This window comes from Myotis yumanensis, unplaced genomic scaffold (assembly GCF_028538775.1).
Source record: "Myotis yumanensis isolate MYYU_CA2020_CCGP unplaced genomic scaffold, mMyoYum1.0.hap1 SCAF_3, whole genome shotgun sequence".
Classification (NCBI taxonomy): domain Eukaryota; kingdom Metazoa; phylum Chordata; class Mammalia; order Chiroptera; family Vespertilionidae; genus Myotis; species Myotis yumanensis.
Genome location: NW_027223754.1, coordinates 207,854,196 through 207,877,558, shown reverse-complemented (window position 1 = coordinate 207,877,558; position 23,363 = coordinate 207,854,196). Strand labels below are relative to the sequence as shown.

The 23,363-nt window shown below is 60.3% G+C and overlaps 1 protein-coding gene and 1 long non-coding RNA gene across 2 annotated transcripts in view; one reads left to right on the top strand and one right to left on the bottom strand.

Annotated features, from left to right (window-relative positions):
• Window positions 1-10,388, bottom strand: part of LOC139007552 (uncharacterized) — a 46,486-nt gene extending 36,098 nt beyond the window's left edge. The window contains exons 1-2 of the long non-coding RNA XR_011470868.1: window positions 10,323-10,388; window positions 9,647-9,813 (exon numbers count right to left, since the gene is read on the bottom strand). This is a non-coding gene — a long non-coding RNA (uncharacterized lncRNA). The remainder of the gene's footprint in view (window positions 1-9,646; window positions 9,814-10,322) is intronic.
• A 1,029-nt stretch (window positions 10,389-11,417) lies between these two features.
• Window positions 11,418-22,298, top strand: SOX10 (SRY-box transcription factor 10). The gene is made up of 4 exons (XM_070407990.1): window positions 11,418-11,519; window positions 11,993-12,498; window positions 16,794-17,062; window positions 19,337-22,298. Exons 2-4 carry the CDS (start codon window positions 12,071-12,073, stop codon window positions 20,038-20,040), a joined length of 1,401 nt encoding a protein of 466 aa, XP_070264091.1. The 5' UTR covers window positions 11,418-11,519; window positions 11,993-12,070; the 3' UTR covers window positions 20,041-22,298.
• The last annotated feature ends 1,065 nt before the right edge of the window (window positions 22,299-23,363 follow it).

Genomic DNA, 23,363 nt, shown 5'->3' with positions numbered 1-23,363 from the left:
TCCCTGCTCCCCGCACAGCTCCCTGCTCCCCGCACAGCTCCTTGCTCCCCGCACAGCTCCCTGCTCAGGACACAGCTGTGAGGAGGGCACCCGCCCCAGAGGTGGGGGGCTTGAGTTTGGGGAGGGGGCCTAGAGACCATCTATCTATTCCAATAGTTCCTACGCCAGCTGCAGCACCATCTCAGCGGAGCTTTTAAATACAGATTCCCACCCAAATGGAAGACAAGGAATGGGACTGGGGGTCAGTGTTTACAGCGAGCTCCTCAGTGAGCAGCAGCCACACCGGGTTGGGGTCACACTGGCATGTGAGGGGGACGCTGGTGGCCACCTAAGGTCACATGACAATCCCCTGCAGAGCTGGACTCCCAGTGAGGCCTCCCGGGAACCAGCCCAGGGCAGCGTGGGTCAGCCCAGTGCCAGGCAAACAGGAAGGGCTTCAGTGGCAGCGCCCTCTCCCTTTCTCTCCATCCCTCAGCCTCGGGCTCAGCTCTCCAGGGGCTGCCAGGGCCATCACCATCCCGAGGCCAACAAATCAAATCAGGGAGAAGAAGGCATTGAGCCAGGACGGGATTTCTGTCCCGTTCCCGCCCCCGTCCCCCTAGTGCCAAGGCCTGGGGCTGCAAGCTCTAGCCAGAGATGGGGGTGGAGGGTGAGGCCGGAGGGAGGAGGGGAAGACCCGGGCGCTTCCTGTCCCCCCCCATCCCACCCTGCCCTTTCCCTGCAGCCTCCTGGGGCTCAGGGCTGGCCCCCACCCCCCCACCCCCCGGGGGCGGGAGGGGGGGCAGTGGTATCTGAAGCTGACAGATCTGCCCGTCCTTCCTGCCTGCTGGAGGAAGAGGTGGAGCTGGCTGGGGAGCTGGCTCAGATCCCCCAACCCCTCCTCCCCCTGCCCCAGGTCCTCAGGTTCCTGGTGTCCTACTAAACCCAGCCTGTCCCTCCAGGGCCCCGGTTCCAAAAGAAGGAAGAGCATGAGAATCAAGATGCTGCCTCCATCACATGAGACTCGGACAAGTCCCCAGCCTCTCAGGGCAGCCTCCCTGCCGGCTCTCATCACCTCTCCAGGCCCCACCACCCTCCCCACCCAGCCCCCCACCTGCGACACTTACTCATGCATTCATTCATCGGCCAGCTCTGCTGTGCCAGGCACTCAGCTCATCACCAAGGACTCATGAACGGGACATCCTTGTGGGAAGACAGACCATGAATTTCACAGTAACATGTGTATATATAATACATCGTGTATATAAAATGTGTAATATGTATTAAATATGATATATTCTGTCATTTTATAATATAGCATACTTATATGTAAGTGTATAAATGTAATATATAATGTGTGTTTACCGTATACTTCAGTACAGTACAGTGTAATGAATAACCTCACAATAAATCTGTAATCACACATGGCAGTGAAGCAAAGGCCGGGGTGCTTCCGAGAATAACTAATTCTGGAGGCCTGGGAGGTGTCTCTGTAGCCGTGACCTTTAGGCTGAGCCCAAAAGAGGAGCCAAGGAGCTGAAGTTGGAAGAGAGCAGGGGAGGGAGCATTGTGGAGGCTCGGAGGCCGGAAGGCACTGCCTGGGTTTAAGGAGCTGGAAGGCGGACACTCTGGCTGGAGGCCCGGCTGAGCGGGCCGGGCTGGGTCGTGCCGAGCCCGTCGAGGACTGGGGACAGCCATGAGAAGAAGCTTGCAGGGGATCCGTCTGTGACGGGGAGTTTGCTTTCCCACGTGGGCGTGTCTGCACATCTGTGTCCCTACAACAAATGGCAAAGGGCTGACTGCGGGGCGTGAACATGTAGGTACTGACCCCAAAGAGCCCGGGCCAGGCCAGGGACAGGCTCTCTGGGGAGAGAAGTGGGCGGGGCTTGCACTTAGGGGCACATGTCCAGCACTGAGCAGCTGCCTCCGGGAGACTAAGCCAGATGTGCGCCTTTCCTATCCCCTCAGCCCCGAGAGTAAACGACCCCGCAGCCGCAGGGTGAAAAAGGCGAAGGATTAAGAAGTACAAATTGGTAGTTATAAAACAGTCACAGGGTGAGGTACAGACTAGGGACCGTAGCCAATAACATTGTACTAACTGTGCATGGTGCCAGGTGAGTACTCAGTACTCAAACTATGGGGCGGGGGCGGGGGTCACTTTGCAAAGCATATGATTGTCTAACCACTATGCTGTACACCTGAAACGAATACAAAATCATATTGAATGTCAACTATAATTGAAAAGTAAAATTCAAAAATAAAGAACCCCGTCTGGGGAGAGGTCAGGAGTGGGGCTGAGGAGGTCAATGGGGGCGGGGGGGGGGGGGGGGACATCTGTAATACTTTCAAAGATAAATATAAATAAATAAAGAACACCTAGAGGTCTCAGAAGCCAACTCCCTCACAGATGAAGGAATGAGCGAGCCCAGAGAGGGTGGCTGACTGCCCCAAGGTCACACAGCAAGAACTTGGCGGAGTCAGGAGCAGCTCTTCCACTGCATCTGCCAAAGCCAGGACTCCCCCTCCAGGTTCTAGCCCCAAACAGGAGACATTCAAACTCGGATGTCTCCACTCGCCACCTGCTCGGGCGGCAGGACGATGCCCAGGCCTGGCAGCACACGGGTACATTACACGTCCTGCTTGCACCCAAGCACCCAGACCTGTGAGCACACCCAGGCCTGTGAGCACACCCAGACCTGTGAGCACACCCAGGCCTGTGAGCACACCCAGACCTGTGAGCACACCCAGGCCTGTGAGCACACCCAGACCTGTGAGCACACCCAGGCCTGTGAGCACACCCAGGCCTGTGAGCACACCCAGACCTGTGAGCACACCCAGGCCTGTGAGCACACCCAGACCTGTGAGCACACCCAGGCCTGTGAGCACACCCAGGCCTGTGAGCAAACCCAGACCTGTGAGCACACCCAGGCCTGTGAGCACACCCAGGCCTGTGAGCACACTCAGGCCTGTGAGCACACCCAGACCTGTGAGCACACCCAGACCTGTGAGCACACCCAGGCCTGTGCTGAGTCCTTGCTCTTGTCCAAGTCAGTGCAACTCTTCCCCCTGGAAGGGAAGCGCTCTCCCCGGGTGCTGACATATCCAAGGCATTATTATGCCGATACGGAGGCCACCTACCTGGACACGCTGGACACCGACCTGCAGTTGGAATGGCTGAGAGAGGCCATGACTGTCTGCCTTTTGTCCCAGGCCCTGTGCTAAGTACTTACTATTTCTTGGGGGGGGGGGGGGGGGGGGGCGGGGCAGGAGTTTCCATCTCTGTGCCATTCCTATGAGATAGGATTGTTATCCCCGTTTTAAAAACGAGAAAGTTGAAGCGCAGGAAAATTACACGCTGGCCCAATCCCAGCCCTGGCTCCTGGGGTGGAGGCTGGGTTTGAACCCTCGTCTCTCTGGCTCCAGATTTCAGGCTGGTCATCACTCCTCTCCCTTTTTCATTATAACGTGATGCCCATCGAAAATAAGGTCACCTTACTATGGGGAGGCCCCTCCGAGCTTGGAAAATACTAAAAGCCCACAGGATCACCATTCCCACTTGGAGGGGACAGAGGTAGCCTTGGGACAGCAGTGCACCCACAACGCCAACTTCAAATGGGCGTCTGGTCATGCCCAGCCAGGCCCCTGCCCTGCCCTCGGCACCCACCCCCAGGCTGCCAGCTGCCTTTGCGTGACGGAAGGACACAGGCCTCTCATTAGCCACACACAGCCACCCTGCACCCACAGGAGCAGCCCACGCGGGTCCCACCTGATAAAGGCCACCTCAGCCCTTCCCAGCCTTTCTTTCCTCCACCTGCCCCACTCTCTTCATCCTCACACATGTCCTGTACCATGCTGCCTGTGAAGTGTGTGGGAATGTAGGAATGAATGAATGAATGAATGAACGAACCAGCTCCCAGCGGGTGGACAAGCTTCCTGAAGACACGGTGAGTCTTCACCCTTCTTCATTAACCCTCAGACAGCAGCGCCTTGCCTACGGTGGGTCCTCAAAAAACCTGGGTGCAAACAGCTGTGGCAGAGAACTCCGGTCCATGACTAAGCAGTCATGTGACCACAGTCGACCCCAGTCCACCCTTTCCCCTTCTGCTTTAGTTCAACGGTCCTGCCCCAGCTCTGCCGGCCCCAGGGTCACTGGGAGCTGCTGGGAGAGCATCCATGGCACTTGGGCAGGATCAGACGCAATGACTCCTATCAAACCCAAGGTCAGCCCTGGCTGGTTTGGCTCAGTGGATAGAGAGTCGGCCTGAGGACTGAAAGGTCCCAGGTTCGGTTCTGGTCAAGGGCATGTACCTTGGTTGCAGGCACATCCCCAGTGGGGGGTGTGCAGGAGGCAGCTGATCGATGTTTCTCTCTCATCGATGTTTCTGGCTCTCTATCCCTCTCCTTTCCTCTCTGTGTGAAAAACCAATAAAATATATTTTTTAAAAAAAAGCCAAGGTCAGCCGACAGCCACCCTCTGCAGGCAGGTCCCCGAGATGCTAATAACAGCTGCCACTTCCGGAGCCCCGTTCTGTGCGCAGCACGGCCGTGTTCACACACATTATCTGGTCTAGTCCTCACCACACCTGGGAGGACACTGAGACTCAGCGACGCCAGGTCACTTGCCAGGAACACGCAGCTAGTAAGGGGGGTGCTGGGGTTCAAACCTGCAGCTGCCTCACTCGAGAGCACCGCCCTCGCGGCCTGTGGATTCATTCATTCGCGTCACTGTGCACCTGTGTGCCAGGCAACATGGCGGAGGTCGCACAGACCCAGTTCACGGGTACGAACCCCAGTGGGAGTGATGTCCGGCTGGGAAGGTGAGCGAGGCCAGGGGCAGGGAGGGCTCCCGGCCTTGGCCAACAGGCAAGGTGTCCTGTGGACAGGGCTGGGCCTGCTGGGCTCGGCCACACCTCGGCAGTGGGGAGAGCCACCGTGGCTGCAGCTTAGGTCAAGGCTCGGTGTGGGAGGTGGAGCTCCGTGCTGGGATTGTGGGGGACCGTGTCCTAAGGGACGCCTCGGCACTCCTGGGGTCAGAGCTCCTCAAGGGAACACCCCACCTTCTTGACTCTTGGGAGAGAGGAAGGGGGAGACAAAGGGACCAGAATGGGAGGAGGAAGAGAAGGAAGAGGAGGAGGGGGAGGAGGAGGGGGAGGAGGAGGAGGGGGGGGAGGAGGGGAGGAGGGGGAGGAGGGAATAAGGATTTTAAACAGATCCATTTCGTAACTGCAGCCCCTAGAGCCTTTAACACTGTAGCAGGCCCTGCATCTCTGAGAAGAGGAAGGGAAAGCAGTTTCCTAAGCATATTTGCCCATAATGCTGTCTTCTCAAGAAAAGCGATCCAGGTCTGGGGAGCCCAGGGGCCTGAGGTACCACCTTGGAAACACTGGGCCAGGCATTGGCCTCCTGTTGTGACAGATCCACGGGCGATCAAAGCTGGACCCGCCCTTAGAGATAACCTAGGCTGTTCCTCATTTACAGATGGGAACTGCGGCCTAGAGAGGGAAGGAGGCAGCCCAGGCTGCACAGGGCCTTCGGAGCCCAGCTGGTCTTGACTCCAGCCCGTAGGCTCCAGTCGCTGTTCAGCTGTGAGGGCCTCGGCTGTGCCAGGGTCCTGGGCTTTCACGAAGGTGTCTCCCCTCGAACCCAGCTCCAGGCCAGGCTCTGGCCTCCATCAGCCCCACCCCGGCTCCTGGCCCAGAGCTCTGCACGGACGGACGGTACATTCACAAAAGTTCGCCACCGCTTGAGCCATCCCGGGGAGACGCCAGGAAGACTTCCCGGCAGCTGGGTCTGGGTGACAGGAACCAGCAGTGCCCTTCTCCGAGGGCTTCTAAGAAGAGGGCAGCGGCCCCCGCCCCAGGCAGCTCTGGGCACCAGCCCCAGCTCCCTTGTTCCTGGAAAGGGCGGGGCTGGGAGGGGAAGGAAGACTCAGGCCCCAGGAGCTGCCTTTGTGGCCCAGGTCCAGGACCCTCAGCTTGGACCAGAAACAGGGACAGGCGAGAGCCCCTGTTGGGACAGGCCCTAGAATGCTGTCCTCCCTGAGCTCTCGGCCCTCCGCCTCCAGGAAGCCACGCCTGCCTGCTCCAGCCTCTGATCTTTTCATCCTGGGAACTCGGACAGTAACTCAGCTCAGGGAAGACTCCCTGAGGGCATGCAGGGCCCCGAGGGGCTGAGACCCAGAGGAAGGCATGGCCCTGCCCTCAGGGGGTGCACAGCAAGTGGAGACCCAGCCTGGACGCCAGGCTATGCGAGGAGGTGAGGCTCCCACCTCACCCCCGTGGGAAGGTGATACAGTTAAAGAATTCCAGCCCTGGCCGGTTTGTCTCAGTGGATAGAGCGTCAGCCTGCGGACTGAAGGGTCCTGGTTTCAATTCCGGTCAAGGGCACAGGCCAGGGTTGCAGACTTGATCCCCAGTGAGGGGTGTGCAGGAGGCAGCCAATCAATGATTCTCTCCCATTATTGATGTTTCTCTCTCTCTCCCTCTCCCTTCCTCTCTGAAATCAATAAAAATATGTATATATTTTAAAGAATTCCAACCACGGCCAAAACCGGTTTGGCTCAGTGGATAGAGCGTCGGCCTGCGGATTGAAAGGTCCCAGTTTCGATTCCGGTCAAGGGCATGTACCTGGGTTGCGGGCACATCCCCAGTAGGAGATGTGCAGGAGGCAGCTGGTCGATGTTTCTCTCTCATCGATGTTTCTAACTCTCTATCTCTCTCCCTTCCTCTCTGTAAAAAAATCAATAAAAATATATTTAAAAAAAAAAAAAAAAAAAAAAAAAAAAAAAAAAGAATTCCAACCACGGTGTCCAGGAGTGCATCCCTGAAGGGAGGGCTTCTGAGCTGGGCTGAAAGCAGTGACCAGGAGGAAGTGGTGGGCAGAGCAGGTGGGAAGGCCTGGGGACGGGGAGGAGGAGAAGACGGGCCCTCAGTCTAGTGGCTGTGGAGCTCAGTGGTCAGAGCCTGGGAGGTACCGCGGGTGCAGGTCCACACCCTCCCATCATGAGCTGGGTGAGCTCAGGCCTGTCCTGAACCTCTCTGTGCCTCAGTTTCCCTCCTAGAAGGAATCCAATAGCAGCACCTACTCACAGGGTTGTTGAGAAGACGGAATGAGTCAGTGACAGGAGTGCTCAGAGCTGGGCCCGTCCACAGGGAGGCCTAGAAGTAAGGGGTGCAGGCCGGGAGGCCCACCCACAAGGAACGTGTCGCACCCCACCCAGGTCTGATGTTGGGAGCAACAGGCAGATGAGAAACTCCGAAGGCAGGCCCAGGTGGCTGCTCGGTAAACACATGTGCACGCAAAGTATCTGCGCCCCTCTCAGGACTAAACTGCTTTTTCTAGCGACCGGGTGTTGAGTACTTAATGCACCCAGCACTAAACTAGGAGCATATGTGTGCGTCCTTATTTAGGTCTCCCACGTGTATAATATATAACGTACAAAATACCAGCATTCCACACGCGCAAAAGCCTCACAGCATAACCTGCCCGAGGCCCACACCAACAGCAGCGTTTCCTGAGCCAGGTCCAGCACTTCCTGCACCCAAAGCAAGAAGGACACGGCCATGCCCTGACTAGTTTGGCTCAGTGGATAGAGCGTCAGCCTGCAGGCTGAACGGTCTCAGGTTCGATTCTGGTCAAGGGCACCAAAGGGAAAAAAAAAAAAGAAGGACACGGTCTACGCAGAGGGGGTGGGGGTGGCCTAGGAAACATCAGGAGCCCCCCATGTCCCATACACTCACCCGGACTAAGTGTCTGTCCTGGTCCCTGCTGTAGCCTGACCCCTGGCTCCTCAGTCCTCCCCTCCCCAGTGCACAGCCTCCCTGCCACACCCCAGCCCTGGGTAACTGCACGTGGAGCCTCCAGCCCTGGGGTCCAGAGCCCCACCCCTCCCCTGTCCCTGGCGATTTGGGGTCCTCAGGGCTCAGAGAGCCGAGTGAGGTGAGCAAGACCCCATGGGAGCTTCGCGAAGTAACCAGGCCTGGACCCCATCCTCAGTCCGTCAGAATTCGCCAGTTTGCCATGGGATCCAGGTTTCAGGATTTTTTAAAAACTTCACCCGATTCTAAAGCGCAACTAGCATTAGGACCAGTGCCCTAGGCAGCTACGCAGAAGTTGGTCACAAACACAAAACCTCAGGCCCCACCTGGACCCAAAGAATGGGAGCTGGCGACACACCGTTACATGGAGAGGCGCTGCCGCGGCCAACCCTGTCCCACAGCCAGCGTGGGGGTGAGTGTCCCTCGGGGGCCAGAGGGGCTGGTCGCCTTTGAGGTGCTGGGAGGGGCACAGGCCTGCGGGAACCTAGGAGAGGACAGCCTGGGCCCCAGGTCTCACCCACATGTGCCCGGAGATGGGAGAGCGCTCTCCCCGTGCCCCCATCTGGCCCTCAGCCCTGGCCTCTGAAGGGCTGGGAAGAGTGTCAGCCCCCCTGGGAAAACAGGCAGGAGCAGAGACACCAGTGACCAGCACCCCCCACCCCTGCACAGCCCCTGGCTCTGCGAGCAGATTTCCCGTTTCCTCTGTGTCCGGGGAGGCAGGATGGCAGGAGGGTGATCAGTGCCCCAGGTGACAGAGGAGGGTTCAGGCCCAGAGCAGGGAAGGAGGGCGAGGGCGGAGCCTTCCACAGCATGACCCGGGCCCTGGGAAGAGGGCTCAGGGAGCTAAGGGGTTAAGGGTCACTGCTGACTGAGCAGCTCTGCCAGGTGGGGCCATCAGTGGCTTGACCTTTGATTGACAGAACTCCATTCCTTCCCCTCCTCTCAGGGGCTGACTGAGTCTGGGACCAGGATCAGTAGCACCCAGGCTGGACTCCAGGCGAGTACTGCCGCCCCTGAAAGGCCTCTCCACCAGGAAGGGACACCTGAGTCCCCACCTCTCTGCTGGGGAGAGAGGGCTGGCCAGAGCCACCTCTCCCCACAGCTCCCCCAGGACGGCCAGAGTAGATGGGGTGCTGAGGGGAGGGTCCTGGCCAGCATCCTTGGGGAAGGGTCAGGAATGAGGGGGAAGGGACCCCTCCCACCGGTGCAGGGAAGGGAGCAGAAGGTGGTACTGGCCCATCTGGTGATTCTGCCAAGGGCAGAGGCCCGGGGTCTTAATCCAGGACCCTGCCCCCCTCTCCAAACCCCCTGCTCTCCATGGGCCTTTCCCTCCCCTGCTGGAGAAAGCTGGGTCCCCGGGGCCTGGGGTGGGAAGGAGGGGATCACGGTTGCCAGCATGGTGGGTGGATGTAGGAAAATGTTCCCAGCAGGGGGTCCCCACCCCCACAGCCCTGGGCATCTGACAGCCCTTCCCCCACACCCCCGCTTCAGGCCTTTTCCTCAGCCAGCACCTCTCAGCAGAAAGCACAGCACCGAGGACACGGGAGGAGAGGGAGAGACAGAAGGAAGGGAAAAGAGAGGCTCCCTCTGTGCACCATGGCTTCTCTGCAGACCCAGAGCACGCACTGCCACCCCCACCCCCATCCTGGCACAGCTGGGAGGAGGAGGGGGGAGGCGCAGAGGGAGCTGTGGGACCCCACACCCAGCTTCCGACCCTGGGCCCTCGCCCTCCACAGCCACCCCTCCCTGCCCCGGGGGGTCTCAGGACCGGATCACAGACACGGCAGGGGCAGGGAGGCCCTGCCCTCGAAGAGGAGGAACCAAGGGTGGAAGGATGAATGGGGACCCACCGGGAGGATCAAGAGATGCCAGGCAGGCGGGCAGCGGACGGGCAGCCGCGCGTCGGAGACTGCTGGGCAGCCGGACGGCCAGCTGGATGCTCGGCCCTCAGCCCTCTGTCCATCCAGGGCGGCTCCTCTCTGGGCGGTTCTGAGGCCGGGCGGGCGCTGTTAAAAAGCTTTTTATGTGTGTGTGTGTTAATCACATGATTGCCGTTCACCTGTATTTCGAACAAAGACAGCTCACTGTTTCAAGGCCCCGAACAAGAGTCTGGGCACAGGGAAGAGAAGGGAGGCGGGGGGAGGAGGGTTGGCAGCGCCGGGGGTGGCGTCGAGGAAAACTGGGGGGAGATTGTCCAAGGCCGGCAAGGGAGAGAAAGAGAAAACCCTTATCAAACTCCTAATTCACTGGGCTCCGAGGCCCCAGACACACTGGCCCGATTGTCTGGCTGGTTGTGTGTGCGAGCATGTGTGTGTGTGTGTGTTCCAATGTCCGCTCCCCCCACCCCCAACATGCCTTCGCCTCGTGTGACTACCTCATTGTGTCCCACTGCCCACCCCCTCCACCCCCTTGGCCTTTCCCAAGCAGGAGGCCTTGCCTAGACCCCCTTTCCAGCCCCACTCCAGACAGGACTCCCTTGGGGTGGCCTGGGCCCCTGCCCAGCTGCTGAGGAGCTCAGAACCATACCTGGTCGCCAGTGCGGCCGGCTCCATCGGCCCCTCCACGCACACCCACGGAGAAGAGACAGGGGTGTGCTTCGGGAGAGAGGCCTAGGAAAGAGGAGAGAAGAGGGAGCCATGAGTGGTGGGCAAGACAGAACGATGGAGGGTCACCCAGCTGGGCTGAGGGGAGCAGTGGGCAAAGAGGAGGAAGAGAGGGGCTGGGAGTGGGAGGGGGGACTTCATGGTAACCAGGGACTGGTGCACTACGAGAGGGTGAGCCAGCGGGAAGGGACTGGGGCCCAGAAGCCTTTCAGACCTGCTTGAAGAGGCCCCTCAGCCCCGAGCCCAGCCCACTGGGAACTTTAGTCCTCTGTCCACCTGGAGCCCCACTGTTACGTGCCTGGGTGTCCGATGAGAAGGGCCCAGGGGTCAAGCCGGGCCATCTGCACTGGCAGGTGTGGAGCTGCCCACGGCTACTAAGTACAGACCTGGGTCTCTGGAAGTTGGGGCAGAGAGGGTGGCCAGGTGGGGCTGAGGCAGAGACAGCTGGGAAGCAGGCCTGCCCACAGGTGCTCCGGAAGATGTCCTCCCCGAAGCAGCACCACCCAGCCACCCTCACACAGCAACAGAATCCTCCCCTGCCTCTCATCCCTCCCCAATTTTTTGCTACTTGCCCATCCTACCACCTGAGGCCCCGAGACTGGGGGGGTCATAGTCAGCCCACTCTTCCTTCAAGCAACAGGTTCCGACCCCGCCCATGCGCATCCCTTGACTTTCCTGGCCTGACTACCCCCACGCCTACACCTCCCCACTGGAGCTCAGACCCCAAGGTGGGCCTGGGGCAGCAGCGCAGGGAGCTGGGGTGGGGGGGGGCCTGGCGGAGGAGCCCTGAGTGTTGGGGATGAAGGAAAGCGCTGGAGGCTCCACCTTCTGCCCTTCCCTCCCTCCCTCCCCTCCCCCTCCCCCTCTCCCCCTCCTTCCTTCCCCAGCCCTCGGCAGCAGCTCAGTGCTCAGTCAGTCTCGGGCTGTCCGGCCAGGGTGGTTGGTGGTGAGGATTCAGGCTCCGTCCCGACGAGGCCGTGGCCTGAGGCTCAGGGCCCCCCAGCCCCTCCCTCCCAGCCCACCAGCGTCCACCCCCAGCTCCGAGCTGGACCGCACACCTTGGGACACGGTGTTCCACTTCCTGAGGACGAGCCCCAGGCTGGAGGACAGGTCCGAGGAGGTGAGTGAGTGCGCAGCCCGCTCCTCCCTCCCCGGCCCAGGCCTGGGCCCCTGCAGTGAGGTCTGGGGGGAGAGAGGCTGCCACCACCTGCCCCCACCCTGCTCCTCGGGACTCCGTCGGGGCGGGCGGAGGGAAGAAGGAAAGGTGAGAGAAAAGGTGGGAAATTCCAGGAGCCGGGATTAGAGCCGAATAAAGAGTCCGTTTTTCTTCCTTTCCATCAACAAACCTCCACCCAAAAGGAGGTTTTGAAAAATCCCAAACCCACCCACACCGGGAGAGAGACGGTTGGGACCAGGTGGCGGGGAGACGTGGAGGCAGGAGCGAGGAGGCCGAGCGGGTCTGGCATGTGCGCGCGCCCGGGGGCTGCCGTGGGTTTAGGGGAGCAGGGCGGGCGCCTCCTCGGGCTGCGCGCGTCGCGTCCCGGCCGTCGGGGCTGCGCGCGGCCGCTCCATCGCGCACTCCCTCCCGTCCAGGTGAGCGTGGGACTCTTCGCGAGGACGCCGGCGGCGGGCCCCGGGGAGGCGGCCGAGGCGGCGGCGGCCGGGGGCGACATGGCGGAGGAGCAGGACCTCTCCGAGGTGGAGCTGAGCCCCGTGGGCTCCGAGGAGCCCCGCTGCCTGTCCCCGGGCGGCGCGTCCTCGCTGGGGCCCGACGGCGGCGGCGGGGGATCGGGCCTGCGAGCCAGCCCGGGGCCGGGAGAGCTGGGCAAGGTCAAGAAGGAGCAGCAGGACGGCGAGGCGGACGACGACAAGTTCCCCGTGTGCATCCGCGAGGCCGTCAGCCAGGTGCTGAGCGGCTACGACTGGACGCTGGTGCCCATGCCCGTGCGCGTCAACGGCGCCAGCAAGAGCAAGCCACACGTCAAGCGGCCCATGAACGCCTTCATGGTGTGGGCGCAGGCGGCGCGCAGGAAGCTGGCCGACCAGTACCCGCACCTGCACAACGCCGAGCTCAGCAAGACGCTGGGCAAGCTCTGGAGGTGAGCGCCCGCCGGGGCTGCCCGCGGGCCCTCCCGCTGCGGGGGGTTCAGGCCCCACGGAGCTCCTCGGACCCTTCTCCGGAGGTAGCCATCTCCTGGTGGGGCTGGGGGGCCCCCCCACAAGTGCCCCCTTGGGTGGTGCTGGCTCCCCAGCCGGGGCAGCGGGCAGAAAGGCGCCCCCTCGTGGTTGGAATTCTGTCGGTGGCAGGCGGTAGGGCCTAGGCTTCGTCCTGAGGGGTGGGGGGCATGGAAGGCTGGAGGGAGTGAGGATGGCGGAGGGCTCCCACCGAGGCCCAAGGCCGTCAGAACCGCTTCCCCACGGGCCGCGCTCTCAGGGGGGCCACTGCCCCCGGGTTAGTGGCGGGGATGCTGGGGAAACGTTTGACAAAGAATGAGGGCCTGTCTGGAGAGGCAGGGAAACTGAGGCAGCCACGCAGAAGAGGTGAAAGTTCAGGGAAGCAAGGGGTCGGACAGGATTTGGAAGAGGGAGGAATGGAGAAACCTGCGGCCAGGATCCTGGCCCGTCCCCGCGGCCCTCACTGTGCCTTCCGGACCCCACCCTCCTTCAGGCTGGGGGTTCTTCCCCCGGAAGGGGACACACAGAAAGCAGCGCCTCCCACCCCGTCCCAAAGCTGCCAGGCTTGTCTCCCTCCCTCTCCCAGTTCGGCGCCATCTTCCTTTCCAGGGCCCCACCCAGCGATGAGTAACCTCCTACCCCCCCACCCCGAGGCTGGAGCTGCGAGCCTGGCCCGGAGGAAACCTTGGCCCCTTCCTGCCCGGGGCCCTCAGACTCCCAGGCTCCCAGGGATCAACCAGACCTCTGTGGGGACAGCATCCCCCCAAAGAGGAAGACCGCCAACCCCCGACATGTTGAGAAAGGCAACCCCCACCCCCACACACCCCAGTCCTGGGAGCTCACACAGAGAACAGGGGCTCCGGAGGTCACCTGGTTTCCCACTAGACTGCCCACGAGATAGCCCCGAAAGGCAAAGGACCACAAAGGCCACCTAACAACTAGGAGCAGAGCCCGGGAGCCAGGGCCAGAACCCCGGCTCCTGACTCTCCACCCAGTGGTCTTCCCCACACGGACCCTGGTGACAGTGGGGGTCACCCTGTCACTCTGAGGTGTGCTCAGGAGGGGGTGGGGGTGCGGCAGAGGAGAGCAGTGGTTTGGGCTTTGTCGGAGGAGCTGCTGCCCTCCTGCTGCTGTGCCCCTGGCCTGTCCCTCGCCCAGGGGAGACCAGGTCCCAAAGGCCACAGGCTTAGGTGGCGGAAGAAGCAGGAGGGCCTCCCAGAGGGATTCACATCTGGCCCGGCCTTGTCCTTGGCTGTGTGTTTGCTGATGGCCTGGTGCTCCCTTACCCCTCTCAGCCCAAGGTCCACCCACACCCATGGAGGGCTCAGCCCGGGCCAGGACCGTTGGTGCCAGGGGACGGAAAAGAGCCAGTGAGAGACAGACAGGCAGACGGAGCAGGCTGTGGGGACGGTGAACAGACCACAGTGAGGGCATTGGAGCAAGAATGGCCCCCACTGCTCCAAGCACTCCACCACCAAGGGCTTAAGACTCGGCCTCCATTGCCCTGTCCCTGCTCCCCAGCCCAGAACCCTGGTCTTGGCTCCCTCAAGAGGACCCATTCCTGGCCACCACTCACAATGTGTGCACCGGGGCCCAGGGTGCCCCCAAGAGCCAGCCTGGGGTGGGGAAATCAGGAAAACAGGCGCTGCTTGCTCAGGACCCAGGCCCGGGGGTAGGAGGGTCCAGGACAGTGGCAAAGAGAAAGACTCTGCCAACATGTGGGCGGGCTGCCTGGACCTGGGTGGGATCTTGAGGAACGTCCTGGGATCCTGGAACTTGGACTAGGCTGGCTCCTCCTGAGGTCCCCGCCCCAGATTCATGACTCCCAGGCCAGCAGGCAGCAGGGAGGGGGGTGACTAGGGAGGCAAAACTGGAGGGCAGGGGCCCTAACCCTGAAGAGAGAGACACAGCCAGAGAGACGACTATATCGGGTGCTGGAAGGGAGCTGGGGTAGACACACCAGCATCCAAGTCCTGGCTCCTAAGTGGCTCCGACAGTCATGCTAACCCGTGCCCCCCTGGGAGAGGACGTGAGATGCGGTCACGTGGTGCTGGCTGTATGTAGCTGACCTGCCCAGACAGAATATCTAGAGCCAAGAGACTAAAAGGGGGTCACAGGCTGGCCCCCCAGGCCCTTTCCCTGCCAGGAGGAGCAATTGGAGCAGCAAGCCAGTGTCCCACCCTGGGAGCCCCCCAGGTGGGGGTTTCCCATTTGCGGGGGGAGCAGCTTGGAGACCCAGAGGACAGAGTTGAAGTGAAGGTGCAGAGGAGATGGGGTTCACGGTTAAGGGCTGTGGGCCATGGGGGAGGGCAGGGAGGGTTTTACGTGGTGGGGCAGGAAGGGCTTGGGGTCAGGAGAGAGCCTAAACAGAGCGAGGTCTGGGCGAGGCTTGGGCGAGGCTGGGGTGGGGCTGGAGGTGGTGACAGAATGGGCTGGTGTCTGGTGGGCTCAAGGTTAGGTTTCTATCAAGGTTAGGGTGCTGGGAGGGACACTGGAATGCAGTGTTGGGATCTTCCCTCTCTTCTGGCTGGTGCCCTCCCTCCGCACCCCCTGCCATTTCCTTACCGATTCACACCCCACTGACCGCTGGGCAGAGGGCACGGGGAAGGTTTGAGCTCAGTGTCCCCAACCATCCAAGGAGCCTCCGTGCTGGGGGAGCCTGCTCTTCACCCTCAAAAGCAGTTCTATCCCCACCCCAAACCTGCACCTGCCCCCAGCCACACACACCTTCAGGGCCCGCCCACCACTCCACTGGCCCAGCCTTCCAGAGGCCGAAGACATCCCACTCCCTGAACCCTGAGGCCCTGATCTGGAGTCCCTGTCCCATCTCTCACCAGAGGGACTCTTGGAGCAAGCGGGGCTAGGGCTGGGCTCAGGGCCTCGCGGGGAGGGGGCGGGGGAGGGGGGCAGGGGGGGAGGCTAAGCTGCAGAGGAATGCTGCTGCCGGCTGGAGGCGCCTGGTATGACCACCCCCTCCCATCGCGGGTGGGAGGGCTCAGCCTTCTGCTGACTAGGGGAAGAGGGCACCCATTGGGGGTGGGGTGGGGGCTGAGAGCGCGCCTTTGGACAGAGAACAGCTGCTCCCGCAGTCCCTTATGTCTAGGACTCCCCTCAGCACCCTCTGCAGGGTACCCCATCCTGCCCTCCTCCCTCTGGGGCACCAGAGCCCCAGCCTGAGGCTGAAGTCAGGTGGGCAGGGGCGGTGCCTTTGGGGCCTCCACTGGTTGGTCGTGGACTGCAGACTGCGGAGAGGGTGTCTGCCCCTGTCCCAGGTCTGGGAAGAGCAGCTAGCTCCCTCTACCCTCTGTCAGCCTGGCCTCACCCCAGCCACTGCAATGAGCAGAGTCAGTGTTCCAGAGCTGAGCCGGGCCCTCCCCAGGGCCTGTCCAGCCTCCCCCAAGCAGCATCAGGGCAGCACCCATTTCTCAAGCGCCAGCCCCCACCCAGGCCTGGTGCCAAGCGCTTCGCGTCCGTGATCTCGGCCAGCCCCACACCTGGTGAAGTGGGCACTGTCACCTGGTTCTGTTGGTGAGGAGACTAGGGCTCAGGCAGTGACTTGCCCACGTCTCACAGCTAGTAAGTAGCAGAGGCCGGGCTCCTCCCCCTCACACGCTGCTTCTCGGCTTGTGCACCTCTAGTCCCAGGGAGCTCCCCCTGACGAAGTAGCAAACCCCACTTGGACAGCTTTTAAAATATATATATTTTTTTATTGATTTCAGAGAGGAAGGGAGAGGGAGAGAGAGATAGAAACATCAACGATGAGAGGGAATCATCGATCGGCTGCCTCCTGCACGCTCCCCACTGGGGATGGAGCCTGCAACCCGGGCATGTGCCCTGACCGGGAATCGAACCATGACCTCCTGGTTCATAGGTCGATGCTCAACCACTGAGCCACACCGGCCGGGCTAGACAGCTTTGATGGGAGAAAGTCTTTCCTTTCCTTGAACTGATGTCTGCCCCTCCTAAGCTCTATTCCTACTTCTGACTCCGTCCCAAGGGCTACCAGGAGCAGCAGGCTGACCGCTCTTATACCCCAACCTCTTGAGAGATTTGGGGGTGAGGTCACCGCCCTCTGAGCCTGGGGTTCCTGGGGCCTCACATCTTCCAGTCTGTAAATCAAGGGCCAGCTCCCACGCTGGGCGCCCATCCTCGGGCCTCAGTTCTTCCAGGGAAGACGCTCACAGTGGCCCCTCTGCTGTCTCCCCACGGCCCACCCCAGGCTGCTGAATGAGAGTGACAAGCGCCCCTTCATCGAGGAGGCCGAGCGGCTCCGGATGCAGCACAAGAAGGACCACCCGGACTACAAGTACCAGCCGAGGAGACGGAAGAACGGGAAGGCGGCCCAGGGGGAGTCAGAGTGCCCCGGCGGGGAGGCCGAGCAGGGCGGGGCCGCGGCCATCCAGGCCCACTACAAGAGCGCCCACCTGGACCACCGGCACCCGGGAGAGGGCTCTCCGATGTCGGACGGGAACCCTGAGCACCCCTCAGGTGAACACTGGGCTGGGGGCTAGGGTGGTGTGTGATGCTGAGCTGTGGGTGGGGGAGCGGGTGTGGGGAGAGGTGAAGGCTGGATGGGTGGCGTGAGACCCTGACACTCCACGACATCCCTGTGCCCTGGGCAGGGCTTGCCAGGCTGTGTGGTCACTCCAGCTGGGGTGCAGGGACCCAGGTGCCAGGGAAGGCAGGGGGTAAGATGGCTCTGGCGGATGGGGGGGGCACTGCTGCTGAGGGAAGGGCCAGTTAAGGGGGCCCTGGGGTGAGCTACAACAAGAAAAGGCGGGACCGGATGGTTTGAGAACCGGGAGAGCCTCTCCCACCTCCCGGTCTGATGGGGAGACAGACAACAGGGCCTGTGACGCTGAGGGCATGCCATGCAAGGGCCAGTCAGGCCATCTTGTGTCATTCTCATTAATGATAACACTAACGTTAACTGAGCACCTACGGCGTGCCCGGCACTGTGCCAACTGCCTTGTGTGTCCGCTCATTCGGTCATTCTAACGGGGAGGCTCAGACCTCAGCTGAGGCTCATTACACACACTGGAAGGTGAGAAAACTGAGGTGATGGGCCACACGGCTGAGGTCTGAGCCCGGCTCTCTGGCTCCGGGGCCTCTGCCGGCACCACGGCTGCCTCGCTTGGGCTCACCATGTATAGAGCGCCGTGCGTGGGCCGGGCGCGCAGGAAGTCAGAGCTCTGCTCTTAGAAGCTATGCCCCGAGTCCCCATTTGATCCAGGCCCGGGAGCAGACACTCAGGAACCAGGGTGTAGGACAGTGATGGCGAACCTATGACACGCGTGTCAGAGGTGACACGCGAACTCATTTTTTGGGTTGATTTTTCTTTGTTAAGTGGCATTTAAATATATAAAATAAATATCAAAAATATAAGTCTTTGTTTTACTATGGTTGCAAATATCAAAAAATTTCTATATGTGACACGGCACCAGAGTGAAGTTAGGGTTTTTCAAAATGCTGACACGCCGAGCTCAAAAGGTTCGCCATCACTGGTGTAGGAGGAGCAGGAACGTACGTGCCTTAGGTATAGGAAGAAGCAAGTGCATGCAAAGCCGCCCAAGATGCAGCGGGGCATGATCTCTAGGGAGGGGCCACCCACCTCCATTCAGTGGGGTCTCCAGAAGCATCCAGCCCCGCCAGACTCCGGGCCAGGAAGGCTTCAGGATGGAGGCCGGGCTTTACTGATAAGGAAACTGGTTAGGAGAAGACAGGGGTCTGCCCAGGGTCACATGGCAAGTGACCCAGCCCTCCCTCTGGTCTGATGGAGGGGGCACAGGCCTGCCCTGCAGGAGCTCTGATCTCTCTGCTGGGATCTCCCATCCAGTCATCCTCCCACACACGTACACACACGTACACACACACACACACAGAAAGAAGACCCTGGGCCGTGAGAACCACCACCTCAGAATGTAACTGTGGGCTTGGGCTTTTTCTCAGCCTTCAAAGCCCAGCTCAGCTCCTTCCCCTCAGTGAGACCTTCGCCAGATCCCCAGGGCAGGGTGAGTGGCTTCCGCTGGCCCGAGCCCCTGCGTGCCCGTCAGCACGGCACTTCTGCAGCTGCCACGTGTGGGTCTCGGGATCTCCCCAAGCCTCTGAGCTTGTGAAGACAGCGACCCATTTTACTGATGCTTGTGTCCCCTCTGCCTGGCACAGTGCCCCTAAGTGTTTGCCGCATGGACATGTGGATGTGACGTGGACAAAGGAATAGGGTGGAGCAAGTCTGGAGACATCGGCAGGGTACTGGCTCCGAGGGAAGGTTTCCTGGAGGAAGGGGTTGGAGGGAGCACTGCTGTCTCGGGAGGAGGCACAGGGAAGCCAGCAAACGTGAAAGGGAGTCAGGAATGAGGCGGCGGAGGAGGTCAGCGAGGACAGCAGCCAGCAGGCGGCTGAATGGAGGGCAGGGCCCCACTGGGCTCAGCAGCTAAGGAGCCAAGGGCCAGGAAGGCAGCCACCTCAGCTGATGGGAGGAAACTTTCCAACGGGAAAGGTCTTTCAAAAGGAGGCAGCCTTTCCAGGAGGGAGGCAGGGAGCAGGACCCACCCGTAAGGCTGGGGAACTTCAAGAACCACTAGAGAGCAACCCAAGACCGTGACATAAATCAGTGCCAACCCAGACTGCCCAGGCCTGTAAGACGTACAAGGCACGCAGGGTCAGCCCTCAGGTCCTGGAGACCCCTTCTCTGAGGGTGAACTACCAGCATCTAGAAGCCTCTGACCTGGTTTCCTGCTTCTCTGTCTTCCTCCCACCCAGGCCAGAGCCATGGCCCCCCCACCCCTCCGACCACCCCAAAGACAGAGCTGCAGTCGGGGAAGGCAGACCCCAAGCGGGACGGGCGCTCCATGGGGGAGGGCGGAAAGCCTCACATCGACTTCGGCAACGTAGACATCGGGGAGATCAGCCACGAGGTAATGTCCAACATGGAAACCTTCGATGTGGCTGAGTTGGACCAGTATCTGCCACCCAACGGGCACCCGGGCCACGTGGGCAGCTACTCAGCAGCTGGCTATGGGCTGGGCAGCGCCCTGGCTGTGGCCAGTGGACACTCCGCCTGGATCTCCAAGCCGCCAGGCGTGGCTCTGCCCACGGTCTCACCACCTGGTGTGGATACCAAAGCCCAGGTGAAGACAGAGACCGCAGGGCCCCAGGGGCCCCCGCACTACAGCGACCAGCCGTCCACCTCGCAGATCGCCTACACCTCCCTCAGCCTGCCCCACTACGGCTCCGCCTTCCCCTCCATCTCCCGCCCCCAGTTTGACTACTCTGACCATCAGCCCTCAGGACCCTACTACGGCCATTCAGGCCAGGCCTCCGGCCTCTACTCGGCCTTCTCCTACATGGGGCCCTCACAGCGGCCCCTCTACACGGCCATCTCTGATCCCAGCCCCTCAGGGCCCCAATCCCACAGCCCCACACACTGGGAGCAGCCAGTATATACGACGCTGTCCCGACCTTAAAGGGGCCCTGTCACGTCCCCCCCAGCCCCTGGCTAGTATGCCCTTCCCAAGCCCTCGCACCCAGTTCCTGGCCCATCTTTGTCCTGGTGGTGGCTGGGGAGGAGGCGGCAGAGGCTGACAGCTGAGGGGAGGCTTTCTGTCGGGCTCACTGCCTTTGATGACCCCACCCCATCCTGTCCAGGCTCAGCCCAGGCAAAGCCCTAGACTTCTAGGCTGGGCAGAGGAGGAGGAGGTTGGTTTTTGCCCCTAGACTGGACCATGAGGGGCTGCACCTTCCCCCCAGAATAACCCTCCATCCCAGGACCTGAGAAGGACCCGCTCACCCTCTGGGAGAGGGAAGCACCCGCTCACCCTCTGGGAGGGGGAAGCACCCAGGGTCGGATGGGAATCGGAGGCCTTGCCATTCCTGTGACTGTTTCCTCTTTCGTGGAGAACGAGGGGTCTGACATAACCCATGCCACCTGTGCCATGTGCCTAAGGTCAAGGCCACCCCTGCATCAGTGCCTGGAGTGGGCTATGTCTGCCCCTTGGGGGCTGGGGACAGCTTTGAATAGCCTCCGAGAGTGTGGAGGTGGGTGGGGGCTCAGTGGGAGGTATCCCCCCCAGCGCCCCCTTCCCTCCTGAACACAGAAAGGAATCAACTTAGAGACCCCAGATCCAGTTCTATGCCAACAGCCTGATTTTTCGTCTAATCGGAAAGAGGGCCCAGGGCCTCCTCCACTACAGCCTCCCAGACCTTGAGGCACATCCCGGAGGTGAGGAAAGAATTGGAGACAATTCACAGAGCCTTCCTCCTGGCTCTCCGCCAGCTCCCTCTACCCTCACCAGGCTCTGTGGCCCCTGCTCTCGGCCCCACTCCTGGGCTCCCTGAGAGCTATGCTGCTCGTGCCCAAACCCTTGGCTCCAGGAGGACAAGGGGCCCAGCACCAGGTTGCTAGCAGCGCTGAAGACACTAAACTCCTGCCATGTACATTCTGCCCTGGCCTTTTGCCCTTTGCTTCCCAGTGGTATCTGAATAAAGTATGTAGCTCTGTCTGCCCCTATGTTCCTGTTCTGCAGCCCCCACAATCCACATGTAACTCATTACTACCCCCTCTTATTTATCTCAGTAGCTCCCTCTCCCCTCCCCCTGCTCCTAGGTTCTCCAGCTCCTATTAACTCTGCATTAAGTATTCCCCGTAATAAAATTAAAGGTTCCAGCTACCTGCTTGGTGGGCCTGACCTAGCCTGTCTCTTGGTCTCTTCTCCCTGCACCTGTGCTTCCTCACACTTCCTGGAAGTAGCTAGGGGTGGAATGCAAAGGACAGCTAACCCAAAGGTCTCCTCTCTACCTAGGAAAAGGGGGCCTCGCAGTGGGTCAGTGTGCTCAGGGGCTGGGGCCTCAGATGGGAGCTCTTCCCCCAGGCCAGCTGTGCCCACCCTACAGATGGGCCCCTTCCTGGCTCAAGCTGGAACTCAGCCCAAGCGCCTTCCCAGCAGCCCCTCTGCTTGCCCAGCAGAGGAGAGGGAGCTTGCATAGAATTCAAGAGACAGGTACTTGAGAGGCGGGTCAGGCCTGACTTCCTGGTGTCTGGCTGCCCAGTCCTTTAGGATGTGATGCTGGGCCTTCTCTCTCTGCACACACACACACACCCGCATACACACACACACACACACACCCGCATACACACACACACACACACACACCCGCATACACACACACACACACACACACACACACTGGCCCAATCCAGGATCTAGCCGATCTTCACGGCAGCTGCCTGTGTCTGAGTGTAAACCCAGGATGGCAGACGTGCAATCTAACCCTTCAGTGCTTCCTCCCTCGGAGCTCTTTCCTCAGCTGAATTCCAAGCTGTGCTGGGGGCAGGAGCCACTCCACCTCAGGAGCAGGGGAAATCTGTTCACCACATGCTCCACCGATGGCTGGCTCCAATGGCTGGAAGTCTTCCTTATACCCAGCTAGTAACGGTAATAGCTACCACGTACAGAGTGCTCCCTGGCCAAGTGCTTTATGTCATTCAAGCCTATGAGGGAGGAGATCCAGTCTTTGTCCCCATTTTCCAGATGGGCAAACTGAAGCTTTGAGGTTCATGCTAAGAAGTGCTCATGCTCTGACTCCCTCACTGCGCTCTTAACCGTCATCTCTTCCATCTGCCCAGCATCTACAGGCCCTACTTCCACTTTTAATCTGAAGCGATGTTTTTTCCACTGCTCCAGACCGGCCACCTCAGCTCCCTTATCCACCTCTCGCCTCCTAGTCAGGACCTGGGGTGGGGTGGGGTGGGGTGGGGAGGGGTGGGGTAGAGCGTGCCAAGACCTAGCCCAGTCCTCCAGGGTGGCCAGACTCCCATCCGGAAACTGCATCACGTGAGCTCTTAGGCAACCTCACCAAAACTGCTGGCTCCGTGAGGCTTAGTGGTAGCTGCAAACCCGTTCTCATGAACAGTATCTGCTGCCAAGTCAGACCGCCCCAAACTGTATGTAAGATGTCTCCCGGTGTTTTGTTGTTATAGATAAAAGCAGGATTTTATACTGATCTTTAACAGATTTCATCTTGTTGGAATTGACCATTTCCCACCTACATTAAACCTTTTGGAATCCTGAATACAACTTACTAGCTCTCCTTCTGTATCTGCAAACCTGACTATCCTATTCAAGTCACTAATAAAAAAGATTGAAATGAAGAGAAGCAGGCCCTGTGAATCCACTAAATCCTTCATTAGTTCTGTCACTACACTCTTAAGGAAAGACTGGCAATCGATTCTGAATCTATTATCACCACGAAGTCCACACTTCATCACAGTACAGACCGCCTGATGCCTTGCTATAACCAAGATTTGCTGTAGCCTCCGACCTTCCAGACCAGCCACCACTGAAAAAAACATTTGGTAACATTCTGAGAAACCCTATGCTAGCCCCGGGATCTCTTCATGACCTACGTGTTTTCCAATATGCAGTAACCGATTCTAGATATGTGTCCGGGATCAATCAGTGCTAACCTTACATGCTCGTAATTTTTACAACCCGCCCTTTCACCTCTATTGGAAAACAGGGTATTAGGCCGTTTCCAGTCTGTTCACTGCTCCTGCTCTCGGCAGGACTCTGCATCTCATGCAATCGACTGGGAAGTCACTGGGGACTCGGGAAGAGGGAAAACGGACAAATGGCCCCGGAGAAGTCGGAAGACCTGGCTTGTTTCATCCCTTAGATTCAAGGTTCCGGATGTGCTGGGGCCTCAGTCAGGGAGTGACCACATGTAAAGAGAGAAGGAGCCAGGTGAAGAGATTATGCCCAGCCCTGGCCAGCTGAGTAGCCAGGGACTG